We start from the raw sequence: 21,622 nt of genomic DNA on the forward strand, positions 1-21,622 counted from the left end.
CAATAATAGTTATCCTGTTTTGATCAACAAGATAAGATGACAGAAAGAACAGGGAAGGTGAATGGCTGTTCTTAGATATGTACAACAAAGGAAATTTTCTCCGCAATTTTCACCTTTCCAGAAGCCAGGGAGATTAATAAAGCACCAATCAATTCTTATAAGAAAGGCAAAATGAAGTAAAAACCTTCAACTGCCTCTTACAAGAAAAGGGGGCGGTGTAAACAAGTGGAGAGAGAAATCTCATTCAGTAAGTGGTGCTGATGTTGAAATGATTTGTTAACTATTTACGAGAAATGGTTAAGCAGAACTTAGAATAAAATGTCACAGAGAACAGGGCTAAATGTAATACACAGAGATAGAGGTAGATAGAGATATAAAGATACATATCTATAAATGAATTAAATAAAATATATCTGAACATAAAAGTGGGGAAAATAATCTGGGGGAAAGAAAAAGATTGAATAACATATTGGTGTCCAAAACACCAAGGCAGAATGGCTCCATGAAGCCTAATTAAATGGCTTAATCAAATTCCTTCTGGTCCCTGGAATGTCCGCATTCCAGGCTGAACCTATCACTGCAGCCTACAGAACCCCAACCGATGATCCGTGCCCCCGTGAGATTCTCCCAGCATCCTCTCTACCAAGACTCCCTTCCCCCTTAATCAATACCCTTTCCTAATGGCATGGTTTTCCCGTTCCCCAACACTTCAGCGGTGCTCCTGTTCCCCAGTTTTCAAGTCTTTACAGATCTTCTTTTGAGTATCTCAAGCTTTTGACAGTATAAGAAAAGGAGACGGTAAAGAGAAGAGAGAGGGGCCGAGCCTACAGGAGGAGAAGGCAGACAGTTACACTGCTGGACGGGACTGCGCTAGGGCTAGACGCTAGGGCACTCGGCAGTGCTGTGAGACAGGGTTTAAGAGATGTTTGCTCCCATCTTCATCTGACTGCAACTATATGACATGCAATTAGTTTTTTCCAAAAACATATCAAAATAAGAGCAAGATATGCTTATGTAAAACCATAAACTCATCTACCAATACAGAATAATTCCTGAAAAACTGGACTCTGAGGAGCAGATTTAGTAACTCTTAAGAAGTCGCACACCACCCCCTGAGGCCCAGTAGAGCACCCAGATTCAGGAAGCCTGCCTGTGGGCCCCCATTCTGCCACGTACTGCTGCGTAATTTTATCTTAGTCATCTACTTTCTAACTCTGACTTTCCCAATTTAGTAAATGGAGATAACGGTAATTTCTAGAATCATGAGAGTTTTAAAAAATTACTAATTCCTAAGTTCCACCACCCCAGGCCTACGGAATCAGAATCTCAGAGATGGGGAAATTTGTTAAAGTCTCTATTTCCAAATCTCCCCGGTGTGATCAGACGCACTGACTCTGAGGACCGGTCACTGGAAATGCTGCAGCGCCTTGGTGGGTCTGCACCCCTGCAGACCCTCCCTTGCCTCTCTCCCTGCTCCTCGAGCCCATAACCACTTTCTCCCTGAGGAGTGAGGTTGAGGAACCTGCAGACGGTGGCCCAGGAGCTGGGCAAGCAGGGGCCTCGTCCATCACGCTGCCAGTGAGGAGGTGAGGCAGAAGGATGTGGCTCCCTCGTGTCACGGGGGTCTCGGACACACTGCTCGCGGAAATACTGGGAGGCGGCGGTCAGGAAAATGCTTCCTTACATGCAGGCCGATGGAGACCTCTGGTCTTGCTTGGAAGCCGAGAGCAATGTTGACATTATTTCAGTGGGAAAAATGCTTTGCAACCTCCAAAGGAATGATTCATTACTGCATGTTTGGGGCTGCCAGCACACACAAAATAGGAACATAATCCAAAATGCTGAGGTCTGGCTTCTGGATTTCTTCCAAGTCACATTTGTCTTCTTTTAGTGTAACCATGAAATTACGCTTGACACCTTTTTAAGTGCCAGGCTGTCTTTGATTCAATACCTACATCACCTTCTTTCAATGATTATTTTCCTGTTATCAGAGGTGAAGGAACAGAAAGCAATTCTCTAAAGAAGTGATTCTGAATGGACCAATCAATCCCCTTGGATTACTGGTCAACTTTTAAACAACTATTAGAAATATGTGCTAGGAGTCAAAGACTAACACAGGAAGCAGCACTGATTGATAGGATAATGTAAAACAGCCCCAAATGCTGAGTTCTGCATGACAGTTATGGTTAAGCATTAACATTTCAGTCTTTATTCTTCCCGGTCAAATGGTTAAATTGCTTTTTATTTCCTCTGCTAAACCCCAGTTTGCACCTGAGTTGGCAAGTACGGTCAGGACCCTCAGGACAACAACGTATGTTTTCAAAGGGCTTTCACAGCCTTAGTTTACGTGTTTCTCACAACAGGCCTGCAGCAGGCAGATCTGGTATCAGCCCCGTTTTATAAAGGGTAGCTGAGTCAGCACTTGGCCAGCCATCAGGGCAGTGGAGGTGGGCCACCTGTCGAAGGGTGCGAGTAGCAAGGGGAAGCCAAGTGGACATAGTGAGTGGAGGCCAGACTGTACAGAGCCTAAATGCTGGAGGCTCTGAACCAACTCAGTAGCAATGGAATTTAATCTGGGAAGTGCTGAGAATTGTTTGACAGGAAGCCAGGCAATAAGCAGGGAGAATGAAAGGAGCAGGTAACCACAGAAAAGAGGATCAAGTGCCAGGCCTGGATTACAGAGGGTGAAACCCTACATTCATTGACTCTAGACAACTGGATCTGCTTCAAGAAAACAATCATGGGCAAGAGTCACCTAGAAACAAGGCTAAGGAGCAGTGGCTGCCGTGCACCCCAGAAGCCCTCAGATCCTTAGGCTGCCTACGTCCTCTACCATCCATGCCCAGAGACGGCAACCTGAGGCTCAGAGTCTTTGGCACCCCCCAGTCTATCCCCTCATTCCCTTTAGCTCATGAATTAATGCGAGGAAAACTCAGGGAGGCTATCCATCTCTGGTGTGTTTTTCCCGTGAGTCAAAGAGTCGACCCACTTGGGGCGCCTGGGTGGCACAGCTGTTAAGCGTCTGCCTTCGGCTCAGGGCGTGATCCCAGCATTATGGGATCGAGCCCCACATCAGGCTCCTCCGCTATGAGCCTGCTTCTTCCTCTCCCACTCCCCCTGCTTGTGTTACCTCTCTCGCTGGCTGTCTCTATCTCTGTCAAATAAATAAATAAAAAATCTTTAAAAAAAGAAAAAAAAAAAAGAAAAGTCGACCCACTGAAGACTGTGGCAGACACCTAGAAAGAACACTCGTGAGATTTGCTCAATCAGCAAATTGTTGGTGAGCTCCCACTACGTGCAGGCAGTCTTCCAGGCAACAGGATGCAACAAGGAATCAAAGAAAAGGCCAGGTCACATGGAGCTTCTATTCTCACCATGGCACCCACGTGGAGGCCTTCCTACTTGCTTGTAACTCTTCCCAGACCACTCTACCCCCAGAAATCTGTAAAAGTCTCTTATTCTCTAACCTCCTTCAGACTTTTACTCCATTAACACCCTTTCTGCAAGGTCCTCTTCTAACCACACTATGAAAACTCGTGTCACCTTCCAGAACCATCCTTCCCTGTTTTCCCTCCCTGACACTTATCACCATCTAACACTTCATATGTTCCTCTTATTTTTTCTTCTTTATTTTTCTCCTCCCACTAGAATCCATGCTTCAGAAAGGCAGGGGTTATTGTCTGGTTTGTTCACAATGGTATCCCTAGTGCCTTTAGCTGTAACTGGCACGTAGTCGGCACAAAATAAATTCTGCAGGTTTGTTCACATGATCAAACAAGCCTTCTGACACATGCAGATATATGCAGGCCTCCTGTGTTCACATGTATTCATTATCACAAGCTGTATGGATACACAGGCCTAAGTTCCTTCTCTTGGTCATACAGTTTTAAAAGCCCTATATGTCCAAATTTACAAGCATTTATCCTTACTTTACTTGGTTTGCTTTAGTTCTTTGTGCTTAAACAAAACATTTTTCTCTTCTTATGTGGTCCTCAAACATGAACATTCTCTTCTTTTCATACTCAGGCCATTTATTACATTCCCCACAGAATCCCTAAACACTTACTATTTCCAGCTATGCATATGCCAATTCATAATATCAAAACAGCTCTACAAAAGGTAAAAATGATGTCAAATGTCTAATTTTTACTCTTTTCAAATGCAATCTCTGACTTTAAAAGTAGGCATACATGTAAACAATAGCAGTCTAACTGAATTAAAATTCCAAATCTAATAAAACCCTCCCCTTTCTTCTTCTAGTATATCTTTAGATGTCTCTAAATAGTTGGTTTCTCAACGCAAAGGTCTGAGTTGCAGTGATTTTCAGGAGAAATATATGAATGTATAAGGCCTCTGATACAGAAATAATTAAATGCTATGCTTCTTAATTCTCTAACTCCTCAAGAAACACTGGCTAACAAGGAGAAATGAATGGAAAATGCCAGTAGAGCTGATCTTAAGGCCTGTTCTCCCACCTACTATTATGTGACCCCAGGCCAGCTTTTGCTTTCTTATCTGTAAAAAGATAATATTCCCTGACCTTCTCACCATACAGAACTTTATCCAGGATTAACATCTATTAGTGGTGGGATATGCTCTAAACTATAGAGCAACAGTCAAATGAAAGGCAGAGTGACTCTGCCTAAAGGCCAAGTCCTCTGAAGGGCTCCTTGAAGCACAGTAAAACTCACAGTACAGTTGACCATTGAACAGTGCAGGGGGTTACGGGCGACCCCCCCCCCCCCCCGCCCCGAGTCAAAAATCCGCATGACTGACTCTCTCACAACATAACTACTAACGGCCTACTATTGACTGGAAGTCTTATTGATAACATGAACAGGTGATCAGCACACATTTTGTATGTTATATGTATATTACACTGTATTCCTATAATAAAGTAAGCTAGAGAAAAGAAAACGTTAAGAAAACCGTAAGGAAGAGAAAATACATTTTTAGTACTGTACAGTGTTTATCGGAGACAATCTGCGTAAGCGGACCCATGCAATTCTAGCTCATGCTGTTCAACGGTCAGCTGAATTTCCTTCTGCTTCTCATCCCTTATGTCAAATATATTACAAAAGAGTAATTCTTCCTAGATCCATTGTGGCATATACCTTTGACTGTATGGTCCTCAGATTAACGAGATGAATGTCACAAGGCAAAGATGACAGTAACGGTGAGAATTCACCTAGCAGCTGAAGGGAGGGCACAGGGATCTTTTCTGTCATCGTAAAGACTGGATGATTCAGGAAAGAGGAAGTTACATGGCTAACGAGAGAAGGATAACTGACCGACTTCTTTTCTTCTTCCTATCAAGAAAAAACAGAACTGTTGAAGTGTTATATCTGCAGTTTTCACAATATTAGTGGAATTACCTGACAGGGTTTAAATAGAAAAGAAATACAAACAAGTACTTTAATTTTATTGTATTTTGTAAGTAACAGTTTTAGCCAACACACAGATTACCAAGTTCATTTGTAAGCATTATAAGAAAATGAACAGTGTCCACTTAACTTAGAAAGATCTTTTTTTCCAATGCTTTAGTACTAAAAATCCTGACAACATTTTCCAAAAAACATTTTAGGACAAGGTATATCGTTTTACTGAAACTCTTTCTCAACCTACCACAAAATTCTTTAAGTAGATGGGTCGGGATACTCATACATCTTGCACATCATGCAACGTGATCTCTTCTCCCTCAGGTTTTACCCACCATATCCTCATAGTTTCACTTACACACTCGACTAGACCATAACATCTTGAGGTGATCCAAAGCTATGCTCTGTACATGTTACCCAATGACAGGATCTTTTTTGGGGGAAAAAACTCTCTAAATAAATAAGGTTTTTAAATAACACAGGTAATTTGGTAAATCGCTGCCACTGAACTGAAGCTGTTAAATCATGTTATGCAATGGTTAGTACATATTTATCTAGTACACAATTATTCAGTGGAATTTGAAAGCACTTTAGTCATTACTGTGGTGTGTACTTCCACACAAGTGGCTCAGCATGTCCAAACATTAAACAAGTCTGCCAGGGCTGGGGGAGGCATATGGTAGATGACACACTCAATTAATTAAATCAATCACTAAGTAGAACCTTTACCAATAATGCCTAAGGTATAAGAGCACACACAGAAAAACACTGAGAAGAGAAAATAATTTATGTAGAAAGGTTTTCTGATCAACAGTGACACGTGGAACAAATTTAATTTTCTATCTTATTTTTAAACTGTCCATTTCACTGACATCTTCTGATTTTGCATCCTTTTTTGTAATGCTGGGCTCAAATAAAAGGCTTGGCTACTTATCTGGGTGAAAAAATAGGATTTTATAGGAGATATGGGGCTTAAAATTCAGTATGTCAGATTAGCAATGAACAGAGGGTGCTGAGCAAAGAGTGACAAGCATCTTGCCGGGAGCGAACTGTAGATGTCATTGCGATTCAGACTATGGAGAGAGAGAGAAAATTAAAGGCAACAGAGGGACACTGCAGTATTAAGATACTGACAAAAAATATTAGGTCTAAAAGAGTTGTAAAAAAAATACGTACCCATTCCACAATCTTTTTTTTAAAAAAAGATTAAATAAAGCATATGTAATCTTCACCAACAATACTGAAATTTAATGTATGTTGTTGAATATTGAGGGAACAGTTTCAAAGGAAACTTTAAATGTATTCCAAGATCAAAGGACTTCATAATCTAGGTCAGGATTACTGACAAAATCACTTTTAGGTAATAAAAGATAAAAGATTCCAACAGAAAAGAAGACACCTGCCGTATCAGAATCAGAAGGCATTAAGTCCATTCTAGGTCAAGTAACATTCAGAAAAAGCTCTCTGGCTTTGTTCTATGCTCTTGGAGGAATCCCTGGACACTTCAGTGAATAGGTGGGACACTTCTTATGGATTATGTACACCTTTCAAAGAGTAATGTGCATATATACTATTCCTCTTGACCCACACCAGTCCCCGACTCTCAGTGCCCCCCCAACCTGACCATACTTAAGAATGGCTTTGGGAGCTTGAAACCTAGATCCCTGAACCCTAACCCAAATCTACTTAATCAGATTTTCCAGGGGTGAGCCCTAGGAAGCCAAAGATTAACAGCCCCCGAAGCAAATCTCAAATCTCAGTCAGTCCAACACAGCTCTGTGGACACGGGCTGGGAACCATCACCCCAGACAACCTCCCAACCTTGTAGAAGAAACAGCTCCCTTTGGAGTCAAATTTCTAAGTCTCATCCTTTAACTAGTTTTGGATTAAGAAAATGATTCAGACTCAGAAACATGTGAGTGATAAGTTTCACCAAAGGAAACAATGTCGTGAAGGTAAGTACTTCGAGAATTCAAGAACTGTGCCATTGATTGTCCTAAGCAGGATAAGGAAGAGAAGTTTATGGAAGAGCTGTGGTTCAGAGCTGTAAAAGCACTGCGAACAAATAACACTGCTGGAAGGTGGCCAGGCAGGGTGGGACAAAATCTCATGGAAGGTTCCATGATTCATGTACTTTCTTAACATTTTTACAGCAACGAGGGGCTCAATAAGATATTTAGCTGGTAAATTATCACTTTTTGATTAATCTCCTGGAAAGGTAATCTTTTAACTGTAACCTTTATGATAAACCCAAAGCTTATAACACATGTTTGCTATAGGAAATTTTATGTGTTTAAGCTGTAAAAGAATTCCCCAGCCTTGTAGTAACTAATACACTACTCTAAACATTTTGGTTTCCTGTGGGTTGGAAGGCTTCAAGCTGTTCAGGTCTCACTTTCTCCTTGCAACCTGTATGAAATTATAAATAGTTCCAAGCACATTCTGATCCAAACCACACCAAGCTGAGATCTCCATTGGGTTCCAGTCCTTATTTCATAAGTCAGAACTTCTTGCTAGGCTCCATGGTGTCCTTCATGAAGCCCAATTAAGTTACCTGATCCCTAAACATCAAACGTATCCATTCATCTACATCAAAACTTGCTAAATAAATTACCTAAGATAGTAAGAGATGATATTTTGTGTCACTTTTGCTTATTTAGTATGACCTGATACATGGTGGGAACTTGATAAATGTTTTTTTGAACTTTATCAATAAGCAAATGTAATATAAATAAATGAGAGAAAAATACAGTATGGGAAAGGATGCGGGGGAAAAGAGACAGAAGAAATAATGAATGAAAATATAATGAATCATAACATTTAGAAATAAACCTCATGATGGTGATCTGTGGGCTAAATCTAAATCGGTAGGTCTGCATCGTATTAAAAAGTTGTCTGTTCTTCAGACAACTGTCAAAAGAAAAAAATCCAGAGATTTCACATTGAAACTGTCAACGACAATAACAAAAACTCCCCAAAACGGGTAACTTTTTTTTTTTTTAACCCAAAACACTGGAAATCCAAGTCACGCTGGGCCCCCACATTCCCTCCAGTGTGGCTGAGTTGTAGCTCCTTGGTGGGACAGGTCCTCACACTCATCACAGACCTGGGGTCACCTCACTAAAGCGTTTGCCCTTAAACCTGACCAACCTCCCTCATGCCACCACTTTTCTGAGCCCTGTAAGCAGTTGAAGCTTTTCATCTGATCTCTCCCAGCTCCTTTCTCCTTACATGTAAAGAACTGGTACCCAGAGGTAAAACGACACAACTGTAATACCTGAACACTTCCAGCACTTCTAATTCCTGGTTCAACGCCCTCCACTACAGCAGTCCTCAGCAGGAAGGGATAGGGAGTAAACGTCAAAGAAACAAAACCTGAAGGGTCAAGGCCAAAGAGACAAGTCCCATTTTTCACTTCCGTTGACCCCTGAGTGTCACTGCCATGGATGACGGTCCACCTCACACAGCTACAGCAAGCCACTGGGCATCTGCACATCTCACAGCGATTGTCATTCCAGTCCTCGTTCTCACTGCTTCTCTGAGGAACACTCAAGAACAGGACTCAGTTCCACTTAGTCACCCAGATTACTCCCAGGACGCTCTGGCAGGCTAAAGACTTTCTACTAAAATGCCTTCCTGTATACACACTGTCTCCTCACCACGGTTCCGACCGTCACACTGTAAACATTAGAGTCTGAGTTGAGAATAAAAACACTTCCTGGAAAGCTTAAGTTATAGGAGATGGAACATTCCTTCATGAAATGTCTTTTTAATCAATTTTACTAGAAATTAAAATGTATTTTCTCTTCTCTAGTTCATTTATTATTTAAAAGAAACTATTGATTTAAGTCCAAGAATCTATAGTTGAGCAAAAGAAAAATTTAACCAACACAGGATTATAAAAACATTGGATCAAATTTCAATCAATTACTATCCAAGGAGTTTTGAATGGGAATAAACAAATTATTTCGCTTCTAAGTGAAAGCTTTATAGATCTGACATGAAAATGCTTATTGCCATAGTTAACAGAACTTTTGCAAATTAGTGTCTATATATAGAGAAAAAAAAAAAATAAAAGTCAGAAACTCTTTCGGGAGGAGAAAAAGATGCCAGCACTCAGACAATGATTATCCTGTGCAGTTTTAGTCCTAAAATTAAGCTATCTTGTCAGTAAATGATTTAAACCATGAGTCCCAAGAACTGGTTTAAATCTTGACATCTAAACATGGATGTTAAAATCTTGTTTCCTAAAAGATTCCTGATACTAGAAGAATTCTGGGCTTTAATGAGCTGTTGCCATTTCATTCAATCAACTAGTGTTTTATTTATAGAATAGCTACCACAGGCAAGGAGCCCTGTGGGGCACATGAAAATGAAGCAGACAAGTCCCTGGAATCGAGCAGGGAGAAGAGAACATGCCGAGTATGACAAGGCAGGGACTGGGATAAATGCGGTGGCACCATGTGCTATTACAGCTCACCCATTTATGTATTTGTGCATTCATTCATGCAACAAATATTGGGTGCTTCCTCTGCTAGGAACAATTCTAGAACCAGAAGGACATGGGCCCCAGTCTCGGTGAAGGTACGGTCCAAAGTGGAGAGAGACAATGATCAAAAATAATCACATCTATGCATGGAGGACAGAAGCACAGCTCTAGGAGGCAGTGAAGGCGGTGACCTGGCCTGGTCAAGTAAGAGCAGTTGACCAAGGCAGCTCTGACCTGAACTACTAGGAAGAATGCCCTGGCAGAGACTGAAACTGCAGACACAAAGGTGCTGTGGGCGCAGGGTGCATGGGGAGTACTTGGGACTGAAAGAAAACCAGTGGGCCCAGAGCAGAAATAGTGCGAGTCATGCTAGATGAAGCTGGCGGACAGGCAGGGCCCAGATCATGAGGGGCTCTTCAGGCCACGGGAAGGATTTTGACTTCTGTTAGAAGAGCAATGAGAAAATATCTGAGGGGTTAAGAAGGCGGCAGTGAGGTCAGATCGAGTTTTGAAAAACCGAATCACTTTGCTTACTTGACTGAGAACAAATATGGCAGGAAAAGAAGAACAGAATGATTCATGAAACACATGATGTTTAGATTAGGGTGGTCAGAATAAGTGAGTTTATAGATTTAAAATATTTAGGCAATAAGAGAGCCAAGCACTGGTGACTACTGTTTTAAGAAAGGGGCAGGCAAAGGAGAAGTATCAATGAGAGATGACTTCTACGTGTGTGGCACTGGATGGAAGGTGGTGCTGGTCCCCGAGAGAGGGAACACTGGAAAAGAGTGGTTTTGGGGGGGGAAGAGAGATCATGAGAGTGATCATGGATATGTCAGGTCTGAATAGCAGGATGCAGCTAGGGAGATGGGTCTGCAGGTAAGAGGTGAAAGGTATGTGTGGGTTTCATCTGTATAGAGGTGGTCACCACAGCCTCGGGAGTGGGAGAGATTGCAGAGGGAGAACACATAAAATGAGAAAAGGAGACGGTGTGGGGTCAACCCTTGAGCACTCTTGACATTTAATGGGTGAATTAATAACTATCGAAGAGACAGAGAAAGAACCACTTGGGAGGTAGGAAGAAAACCAAATAAGCATGGCACCACGAAAGCCCTGGCTAGACTGTCTTCTAAGAAGTGACATGGTCAGTGTCAAATGTTGCTGCAAGGTGAAGTAAGACGACGGATCTCGTGATACTGGCAAGGTTATGTGTGTGCGTGTGTGGGGGGGGGCTAAAGCAAAACTGAAATGAATTGAGTGTGACACGGAAGCAATGAAATAAACCCATCTCACAAACCAGCTCAACCGGGTGTGGGAGACAGGACGGTAGTGCGGGGCAAATGGAAATGGGTCTGCATGGAAGCTGGTTTTGGTTTTTATTTTTAATAGGAGAAAATGAAGAGTATCCAAAAGCCTGCAGAAAGGGTTTCTTTCCTAGGGAATGTTGGCTATGAAGCGCAGGGAGAAGGAAGGGGGAGGGTGATGATGCTGAGGAGGTCACTGCGGTATGTTCCAAGGACAAGCGGAGGTACTGGCCTAGGAGGCAAGGAAGGTAAATGTCTCTACTGCAATATGAGGTAAGTAGGAAAGGGTGGGAGGAGATGGTTGATACCTAGAACTGAGAGCCCTGTCAAATGTGAAGTCAGTGGTGGGGCCACCAGCTGAAAAGAGCAGAAAAGATCTGAAATGGGTCAGTGAAGAAAGGAGAGCAGAATGAGAAAAAAAGGGCCGTGCAGAGAGTCATCTGAAGTGGGAAATCATTAAAGCATGGAAGACCGTGATGATGACTTTTGCGTTGCCTTGAAGAGGCGTACGTCATGTTGGTTTACGTCCAACTCAGCTTTAGCCAGACTGTTTAATGGAATGCTGGGGTTTTGTTTTGGGGAATGAAAACTGAGCAAGACAACAGACAAGTAAATCCATTTTCAATTGAGGAGTCTAAGACTAGAATGAGCACACTAAGGTTTCCAATAAATCTTACTAATCAAACTTAATCTCCTAAGTATGTGACTAAGTTCTAGTCTTAAATTCAACTCTTATTTTCTTTCACATAATTTCAGAAAATTTCACCCAAACTGATTCTTTAACATTATTTTACATCTACATAATAAGCAAAAATAAAAAATAAGACTTAAATGCAAATCTGACATATGTGTAACTGAAGTTCTCTTTCTTGTCAATATAGGCTAAATCTATTATAAAGATATCTCAAAACTGGGAACTGTAAATCATAAAAAAAGTGGAAAAAGTCATAATTTCAAATTTTGGGTGGCAAAGAACAATCAACATCAGAAAGTGCGAGTTATTTTTTTTTCCTACCATATTCACAACACTTCTTTTTTCCAGAAGTATTCGAAATAAATTAGCTGTGACCTTGTTATCATGGACACCTTGCTCAAGGCCGCGATTATCATCTTGCATGAGTCTTCGATCCATGATAACTTCAATCTGACCTAAAGCAAACAAACAAACTGGCCAGGGTTATTTAATACAAACATCCAGGGAGAATCACATAAGTTTAGGCACGGTCCTGCGTTAAGCCAAAGAGACAGATCTGTAGAGCCCACAGTGCCAAGGGCTTTCTCAAAGCAGCTGGTATAAATGCAAAAAATAGGACTGTATTTCCGTTTTAAAATTTAAGTGAAATTTAAAAAGATTAGTGGTAGCATCTGGAATTTAAAAATGCTTATGAGGTTCATTAGGAAACGTACATCACACATGGAGTAACAAGACAAATACAGACGTGTAGAATCTAAAACGGATCTGAAAGACGATTTAGGTTACTTGGTATCTGGTGACTGTCCGAGGAAATCCCAGGATTTGGAGACACCCACCACATACGCTTCCCTCCCTGGTATTATGTTAGCAGCATCAACTATCCTCACTCCTCCACAACAAGAGGTCATATTTGGTTCCCTCGTCTGTTGTGGAATAATTCCACGCCTCCTCTAGTTTAAGCTGTAAGCTAATGGTTTAGGCTATGAGAGTACAAACTAAAACAAAACAAAAACCCAAAAAACTAAAAAACAAACAAACAAAACCCTATCCATAACAAACCAAAAAACCACCCGGAGCCATAGTTATTAATTCACATTAAAAAAAACCTAGTCCTATACACTTAAAAATATATGTATATTCATCCATCCACCCATTCACGTTTGTTGTAGTATTAAACGATCTTTTGGCATAAAACAGCAATACATAAAATATTTTAATAACTATTATTTTGACATAGTCAATCCAAATCTATTTAGTTTTTCTTCTCAGTTTAGGTACCCAGTACATAAAACTGCCAGTGATGATTAGAATTTTCGCTGCTACTACCTCCAAATTTGTTTTAGAACACAACTGTCTAGAATTTGCCCCTCGGGCACTGGGACGAATTGGCCATCTAGGGCCTGATCACTTCACACCCATATTAGTCCATCAACCTCTTGGCAATTTCTCTCTTCTCCCTGCCTCCAAATATTAGCCCTCATAACATGCGACACTCAGTAAATCTCCTGGGCTGTGCTCAAATTGTCCTTATGTTTGTAGGCACTCAAACCCTGGAGTACTTGGGTGTCTACAGCAGGGGCACCTGGGCCAGGTGTGACTCTCGAGCCACCCATTTCTAAACCTTGCCTTCAATTCTCAAAGTTGGGTCCTTCAACAGGGAACTAGACATTAGGCCTGGAGCAATCATGGACTAGACAGTTATGTCATGTCCCTTGATAAAGACAAGCTGAGAAATAAAGCTCCTCTGCCCCTAAACCACATTTAGGAATTTTATGTCAAGTTGTCCAATCCATAAATGTTGACTTAATTTTTTAAAACTCAAAACATAAAAAATTCGAGCCTTCTGGGCTCTTTGGAAACAAAAAAATTTGGCAACCCTGGGCCCCTCTCCCCATGGCGACAACAGTCTGGCACTGAGCAGCGGCTGCCCCACCGAACGCCGGGAACGCTGTGCCCCAGTTTGCCGAAGCCCCACCACTCCCTGCTGCATCCATGATATGAGGCCATTATTATTTTTATAATGGCGTTAATGTCTTTATGGCATCATCTCATGATTCTGTGTAGTGAAAGCCACAAAGAAAGATGAGTAGTATACTTTTTTGTGTGGGCGGACATATAGAACATATGTATATGCCTAATAAAAAAAGTGGATTCGTGGCAAAGGGTACGCCAGGCACCTGCACCCATTTATTACCTGCCTGGCTCTGTAAGACACTGTCTTAGCGACTCTCAATATGTAAGAAAGAGCAACTGACCACATATAAATGATAATAAAAAATATGTATTATAGAGGACATAAGCCTCCCAATAGAGGTTTTATAAAAATTAATCTGTGTTTATAATTTATCTTCTCTTTCCATCTTGTTCTCTCTTTTGGAATCCTTATTAAAGTTGTGTCTGTCACCTCTTTATTCCCCTTTCTGTATCATTTCAACTCCCTTTCTTCTTTCGGGTGGAAGTGCCCCAGAAGGACGTGATTCAGAGAAGGACCTAGGTTTGAACTGTTACCTCCCACCTTGGCGAACTTCGGCAACTCTGGGAATTTCTAACTTTTCTCCTGGCCCCCTCTCCTCTTTGACTTCTGGAGAGTTTCCACAGCCATTCAATTATGACGATGACAGAGGCTTGTGCAAACAATGAGCTATCAGGAGAGATAAATTATCTTTAAGAAGAAATGGCTTCATGGAGTTTTAGGTCCCTCATTCTTCATCAGAAGATTGAGGAAATACATTGTTTTATGTTATTCTCACAAAACCAAAATTAACTAATAGTCTGGTTCTCAAAAGAAGGCGGCTGGTGTCTGAAGATGATAATTAACACATATGACCAACAGAAAAACTATACACTTGGAAGAGCAAAAAAGAATCCAAACAATACGTACCACTTTTCAAGCTTGAAACCCCTAAAGACTGAGCAGAGAGTAGTGTCAACCGATGCTTGGCATCCTGGATATAGGCCATTGTAGTCATTGGATAGACATTTGCTTGAAGAGGTAATTTGCTCATTGTCATTCTAGGCTGAATCTATAAGACCAAACAGTTCACTTAAAAAAAAAAGAAATCAAGTGATATTTACAGATGTACTTTAAAAAATTAGTACTGACTATAGATGACTTTTCCTCCAAAGAGTAAAAGGTATAGCTTCCTTTCCTGTTCAAAGGAAGAGCAAATTTAGGAATTAAAACATTCTTCAAAACAATATGGAAAAAAAGCATGAGGATCTTAGAAAACTTTAAGTGAGAAAGGTAGAACTTATCCAGGTTTTTAAAATAGGCATTCCTATTTAATTCAGAATAAAAATCCTTAACAAAAGTCTTCTAGCTTTCCAATATTTGCATAAAACAAATTATAAAGGTATTAAGTATTCATTTCTCATCTAAATCTAACATACCGCTTTTGTAATGAATGCTAAGCATAATAGCTCTCTAGCCCCGTTCAAAAAAATATCTCTTATAATTCTTGAATCAGTTTTAATAAATACCACAGATCCCCTCATCAAATCTTCTAACATATTATATTAAAATAATCAAATTCATATTTATATTAAAAAACCCTTCGGTGCTTACTCTTCCTGGTTAGTTTCAATGTAGATAGTCCCGTATTTTAATTTTTCTTGGTCTGGTATATGAATGGATGAAATACATTATTTTAGTTTTTGACGAAAATGCACTAAGCTGGTTGGGTCAAGGAGACTCCCTCAAACCTCAGGAGGAAACATCAAATAGAGTCTTTGTTATCAGGTATCTTATTCACACCACATAAAAATGACATCTCTCCTGTTCAGTTCATGCAAGTCTGACATGACGCTCAAGAAGGAAAGAAGTACAAAGTTAATGGGATAGTTAACATGTATCGAGTGTTATAACTAGGCAAAGTACTGGGTATTCACAAATACAATCTTTAGTCTTCACAACAACCCTGTAGTGCATCCTTCAACTTACTGGCTGTACTGAAGAGTGTCCCCCCCAAGTTCAGGGCCACCCACAACCTGTGAATGTGATTTTACTTTGAAATAGGATCTCTACAGACATTAAGTTATACTGGACTAGGGTGGGCTCTAATCCAAAGACTGACGTCCTTCTAAGAGGGAAATCTGGACACAGAGGGACACTCATGGAGACACAAGGAAAATACAACAAGGACTCTGTGACAGCAGAGGCAGAGAGTGGAGTGATGGGTCTAGAAGCCAACAGTGCCTAGAATGGCCCGAAGCCACTAGAAGCTAGAACAGGCAAGGAAGCGTATTTCCCTAGAGCCTCTGGAGGGAGTGTGACCCTGAAGACATCTTGGTTTTGGACTTCTGGTGTCCAGAACTGTGAAAGAATAAATTCCTGTTGTTTTAAGCCACGCAGTTTGTGGTAATTTGTATCACAGGCCCAGGAAATTATGAAACTGAAGACACAATTGTAAAATGTTAAAAAGAAAAAAAAAAAAAAGCAAGAAAAAAGAATAAATAGTTGGAAGGAATTTTCTATTTCTCCTTTCCAATCCTGATCTCCCCATTCAAATTGTACACTCAATGAAAAGGACACTGACACTGTCATGACTGTGGGGCTGCCACCTTCACTCCCTACCCGTGGGTCTAGATTTCTAGTTTTGCCCAAGGACTACTCTTTCCAAGGCTTAAAAAATAATCTATTTTAGAAGCAGAAATATTTAGGTTATAAATTTAGACATTTATAAATTTAGAAATAATATTTTCCCATTTATTCAAATGCTCGATCCTTGAAAAGAAAATTCACATTTTTATTCACTTTTACTAAGGTTTTTTTTTTTTCATTCATGTATACACCCACACATACAAATAATTGCTTCTGTAAGATTTTAAGAAAAGAGTTTCTTTTGTACACAAGGAAAATGAATCACCATAAAGTCGGGGCTTCATTTGAAAACCAAACAGCTGTGGTAGAATTAACATGTAAATTCAAAGAGTATAATGCAATTTTTATGCTTTGGAAAAGGTTTAAATTTAACCTTTGCTGAAAATTGTAAAAGAGAAAATTATCACAATCCCTTCCACTCATCCCAGTTGAAAATCAGACAAAGTAAAAGCATTTGTTGTGGAATTATTTCTATTCATAGCCAGAAATTTCTAAAATGCTAATGTCTCAAAAACATGCTAATGTTTTTAATAGTATTATTTCAAAGCTATGTTGTCACACACATATACTCTAAATATAGAAATTTAGGTAACAATCAAAGGAGCCCTATTAAATTAGAGAGCTGACAATCTGAAAAAATTCTGAGTCAATTTTCTCATTACTATTTCAAACTATTTTGTGAACATTTTGATTAAATACATATCTACTCACATTTCTAAACAGATATATGCTTGTATATTTCTTGGTTTATGTCTATGTACACATGTGTGCATAAAGGTAAACACACATACATTATTGATAAAAAGAGGGTAAGAGTTTCCCTGAAATTTAAAAGAGCCCATTATTAGATTATACATTTAAAAGCATAGATGTAATAAATTAAATATGCACAGACCATTTCCTTATGAGGGGAAAAATATATACTCCATCAATCCCTAATTATGTTTCCTTCCTATTAGACAAATTCAGATATATTTTGGTATCAAGGCATTTAACATGCAAATGGTCACCAAACCTGCCTTTGAAAAAATACAACCGTAAATCAGATGTTCTACAAACCAATCTCTCAAATATTTGTTCTAACTTTGGAAATCTGGTTGAATACAGAACCTATAAGCACCTGTTAAAATTCAGTTTTCCCCTAGAAATAATTTGTAAACTTAAGCATATCATTCAAAGGATCTGAAATTAACTGGCCCATTACCATATGTAAAAGTTACACAGCCATTACTCAGATATTTTACAGGAAAATTACCTGGTATCCATTCAGGTCAGTATAAAATCTGTTTTGACTGTTTATGCTAGAAGAAATTCTCATTGCAATCTCACGGTTATGTTCTTTTCGGATGTCCACGATATTGGACACTTCCACAGACTGTCCCTCTATTCCTAAATTTAAAAGAATATATGTATTAATAGAAACTTATTGCTCTACTTTTCTTAAATATACTATACAGAACTTCCAAAGTGACATACATTTTCCTGTTTTTTATTCCTATCTTCACCATTTTTCAGGCTAATTGTGCCATTGTTCACCTTTTTCTTTTCTTTTCTTTTTTTTTTTAAAAAACATTTACCCTGGGGCACATGTAACTCAACAGAAGGATGAAGAGGTTGGGATGAGATAAATGCAGATGAAATGTAACATGCAAATGATTCTCCAGTGAGTTCTGGAGGGGAAAGAGGACATGAAATGAGAAAAGGTCAGCCCCACTCCAGGCCAGCTGGCCAGTCATGTGTACAGCCATTCCCCAACAGAGCCATTCGAGCCTACTTCTTCCCCGCTCGCCTTCCACACTGGAAGTCTGAACCAGTGAGATTTACACTCTGTTGGTTCAAGAGACAGTCTATTATTGCCCATGATCTATAATCTAGGAAGAGAGACACGAGATCCAATGAGATGATTTATGGCTGAAACGGATATTATCATATTAGTATTTGTGAAGTATAATCTGGAGAGCTCCCCAGAAGTTAAATCAATTTTAATTGAGTTTGGTATCTCTTAGGACCCCTTGTTATGAAGTGATTCATTTTGCCCTTTGCTATATAAAGCAGAGGACAGCTTGAAGAAGTCCCAGATGTATCAAGCATTTATTTTTTTGGATAAGCCTAAACTGTTCACTAATTTCTATCCGTCACACTACCCTAACAATATCTTCTGGTCCTCAATGAAGTCTTGGGTCTATTTCAGAGACGGAGAGGGGGTTATGAAGAAATCCAACACTTCTAATACAGACTGAATGTGTAGAAGAGATACAGGATCTTCTAAGGAAGAGCAATCAGGAAAGCAAGCAGTCAAGAGAACAAAGACTGGCCCTAAACTATTTCATACGGTGAAGGTTTTTAAGGTTCTAAGAGCCCTGGACACATACCTGCAGTTGTCAGCCGTTACCCACCACACCTCACACACGATCTGTCACAGCGTGCTGATAAACAGCACACTCTTTAGACAAAGAAGGCTGTGTAAAGAGGAATCGGGAGTGGGAGAAGGGAGTAAGGAGGACTTTTTCTGGAAGCCAAGAAGAATCCCCAGGGCTTAGAGAAGGTGAAAGCAAACAGTTAAAGAAAGGAAGTTTGAATCTGTGGGACTTGTGGAAAATACTGAAAATACAGCTAACCGAGACACTCTATGTATGGGAGAAATACATGGGAAATTGTAAAACATAAATAGTAACACGCTGACAATACCAAACAGGCGGAAGCCTCCACCAACAGAATTTTCAGAATTCTCACAGAAGTTTTTTTCTGGGAGATGTTACCCTTCCAACTCGACAACCTCAGTCAGAGAGGACTTCAGTTTCTTACTATGTTCATAAAGCTGTAATGAGCAGTGTGACCTCATGAGTGGGGGAAATAGGTGCCTTTTTTTCCCCTCCTGCTTTATCGCCAGTCTGAACCACTAATCTCTGCCCAGCTAAATATACATAAAACTTGCCTTCTGACAATTCAATTACCAGATAGCTGACCCACATAGCTTCACTACTACTGAGAAGTTAAAAGAAAAAAAAAAAAATCACATCCACTGATGCTAGAACAACGGTATCTTCTTTGACTAGCAAATGTATGACTTTCAAGGCAAAACTTTCCTTTCGGTAGGTTTATTTCAACCCCAATATTTTTCAAAGCCAATGAAATGTATATGAAATTTTAAGACAAGCTTCTACAAATGAACCAAAGACGCCAAAAACACAAAATGCAGCACTAGGGATGAAGTCCCCCATGAAGCATTCGGGAGAACACGTCATCTACTGGAAGCCTTCGTAGGGCTTTTAGCACCGCGCACGTTTTCTCCTCTGGAGACTGGATATTCTCTCGGGGGTCAACAGAATACATGAAATGAAATAAAGTCTTAACAAAGGAGACTGTCATTAATTTCAAGTCATGTATCTCTGGAAAACATTTACAAAAAAAGTGCTTCAAAAAATAAATAATTTCACATTACCTCTGGCAATAAATTATTTCTGTTGAGAAAATCATCTTTCTTGAGCTCAGTATTATGCTCAGATCCTATTGTGGCAACAAATGCTTAAATCTCCTTTAAAAGGAGCCTCGACATCCATTCACAAGAGAGAATGGAGATTATTTATTAACAAAGGCAACACAAGGTAAAAACAGAGCAAGTCCACAGGTGGAAAGCCATCACAGAGAAGTGGGAAGAGTCCTGCAGAACCCTGTTTGTTTGGTTTTTTTCCTCCTCCCTAGAGCCTGTTAGCTTCTTACAGATTATCTTACATTCCATCTCTACATTCCAGTTTTTAACAACATTTTGGGGATGTAGTAGGTGCTTTAATTCTCACCATCAAAGAGAATGAGTTAGGGGGCGCCTGGGTGGCACAGCGGTTAAGCGTCTGCCTTAGGCTCAGGGCGTGATCCCAGCATTATGGGATCGAGCCCCACATCAGGCTCCTCCACTATGAGCCTGCTTCTTCCTCTCCCACTCCCCCTGCTTGTGTTCCCTCTCTCGCTGGCTGTCTCTATCTCTGTCGAATAAATAAAAATAAAATCTTTTTTAAAAAAAAGAGAATGAGTTAGGATGTGAGAGGCTGTCCTTCATCATGCAGAAGTCAGCTGACATGGGAGGACAGCAAACTAGGCCACGGACAGAGTTTAAATAGATAGAAAGATAAGGGAATAAGTACTTTAATTTTGAGCAAACACATGCATGCTGGAATGTAAGCTCCTCAAGCACTGGGACCATGTCTTATTTATCTTTACGCTCCCAGCACATAATAGGCAGACAGTAGTGTTTGCTGAGTGAAGGGCAGCAGCTACTGGAGGAAGCAGCCAACAATTACTGAGGCCTTGCTAGGTACCATATGGTTGCCAACTGCTTTCCGTACAGTAGCCCAATCAACCCTCACCTTAAGCCTAGGACGACATTCCTTGCCCCAGATTACGAGGCTGGCAGAACCAGCACTAAGCCTCTCAGCCATCATGCCTCACGAGCAAACTGACCACCAGAGAACACCGAAGTTACTTTGGCACCATAGACTGGAGAAGCCTTGCAGTGACTTTGAGTAGAAAGGAGACCTCCAGATTATTTTTTAAGAAAGGAAGAGGGTACTGATCTGGGGTCTGATATGCTGCAAGTGCTATTTAACGGAGTCAAATAAATTAATAAAATGATAATAAAATTAAAATAATAAAAAAATCATGGGACAGGGTTGCCAGAATACAAAACTTCTTTAAAACAATCCAATATCTTTTTTTAAATGTCACAGTCACACCAATAAAGTAATATATATTAATTAAAGACACTAGATCTCACTTAATCTACTTAAAACGAACACTGATCATAAGCACAAGCATGTTCACTGTGCACTGGTGCCAAGGGTAGAAACTTGGGAAACAGGCTAGATGTCCACCAACAGACAGATGAATAATACAACCAGTACGCCCACACTACGGGCTGCTCTGTAGCAAATGAGCGAGGCGGCTCTCTTCCTGGGGAAAGAAATACTGATGCAGAAAGGGAATGCAGCATTTGTATAGTACGAGGAACTTTATGCTAAAACCAAACACAATACTACACCTTTCTACAGGTGTGCACGCATGTGTGTGTGTGTGTGTGTCAGAGAGAGTGAGAGAGCGCGCACACGAGCGACTGCATGTGCACACAGGTATCTGATTACCTCTCGAGCAGTGGGTAGGGGCCAC

At 40.3% G+C, this 21,622-nt stretch overlaps 1 protein-coding gene across 2 annotated transcripts in view; it reads right to left on the reverse strand.

Moving 5' to 3' along the window:
- Nucleotides 1–21,622, reverse strand: part of MAN2A1 (mannosidase alpha class 2A member 1) — a 172,447-nt gene that overhangs the window by 9,748 nt on the left and 141,077 nt on the right. For both annotated transcript variants that reach the window (XM_008704925.2, XM_040621982.1), the window contains exons 17-20: nt 17,721–17,854; nt 14,747–14,888; nt 12,187–12,320; nt 5,115–5,309 (exon numbers count right to left, since the gene is read on the reverse strand). In XM_008704925.2, coding sequence (XP_008703147.1) covers nt 5,115–5,309; nt 12,187–12,320; nt 14,747–14,888; nt 17,721–17,854 — 605 coding nt within the window. The remainder of the gene's footprint in view (nt 1–5,114; nt 5,310–12,186; nt 12,321–14,746; nt 14,889–17,720; nt 17,855–21,622) is intronic.

This window comes from Ursus maritimus, unplaced genomic scaffold, assembly GCF_017311325.1.
Source record: "Ursus maritimus isolate PB19 unplaced genomic scaffold, ASM1731132v1 scaffold_5, whole genome shotgun sequence".
NCBI classification, from domain to species: domain Eukaryota; kingdom Metazoa; phylum Chordata; class Mammalia; order Carnivora; family Ursidae; genus Ursus; species Ursus maritimus.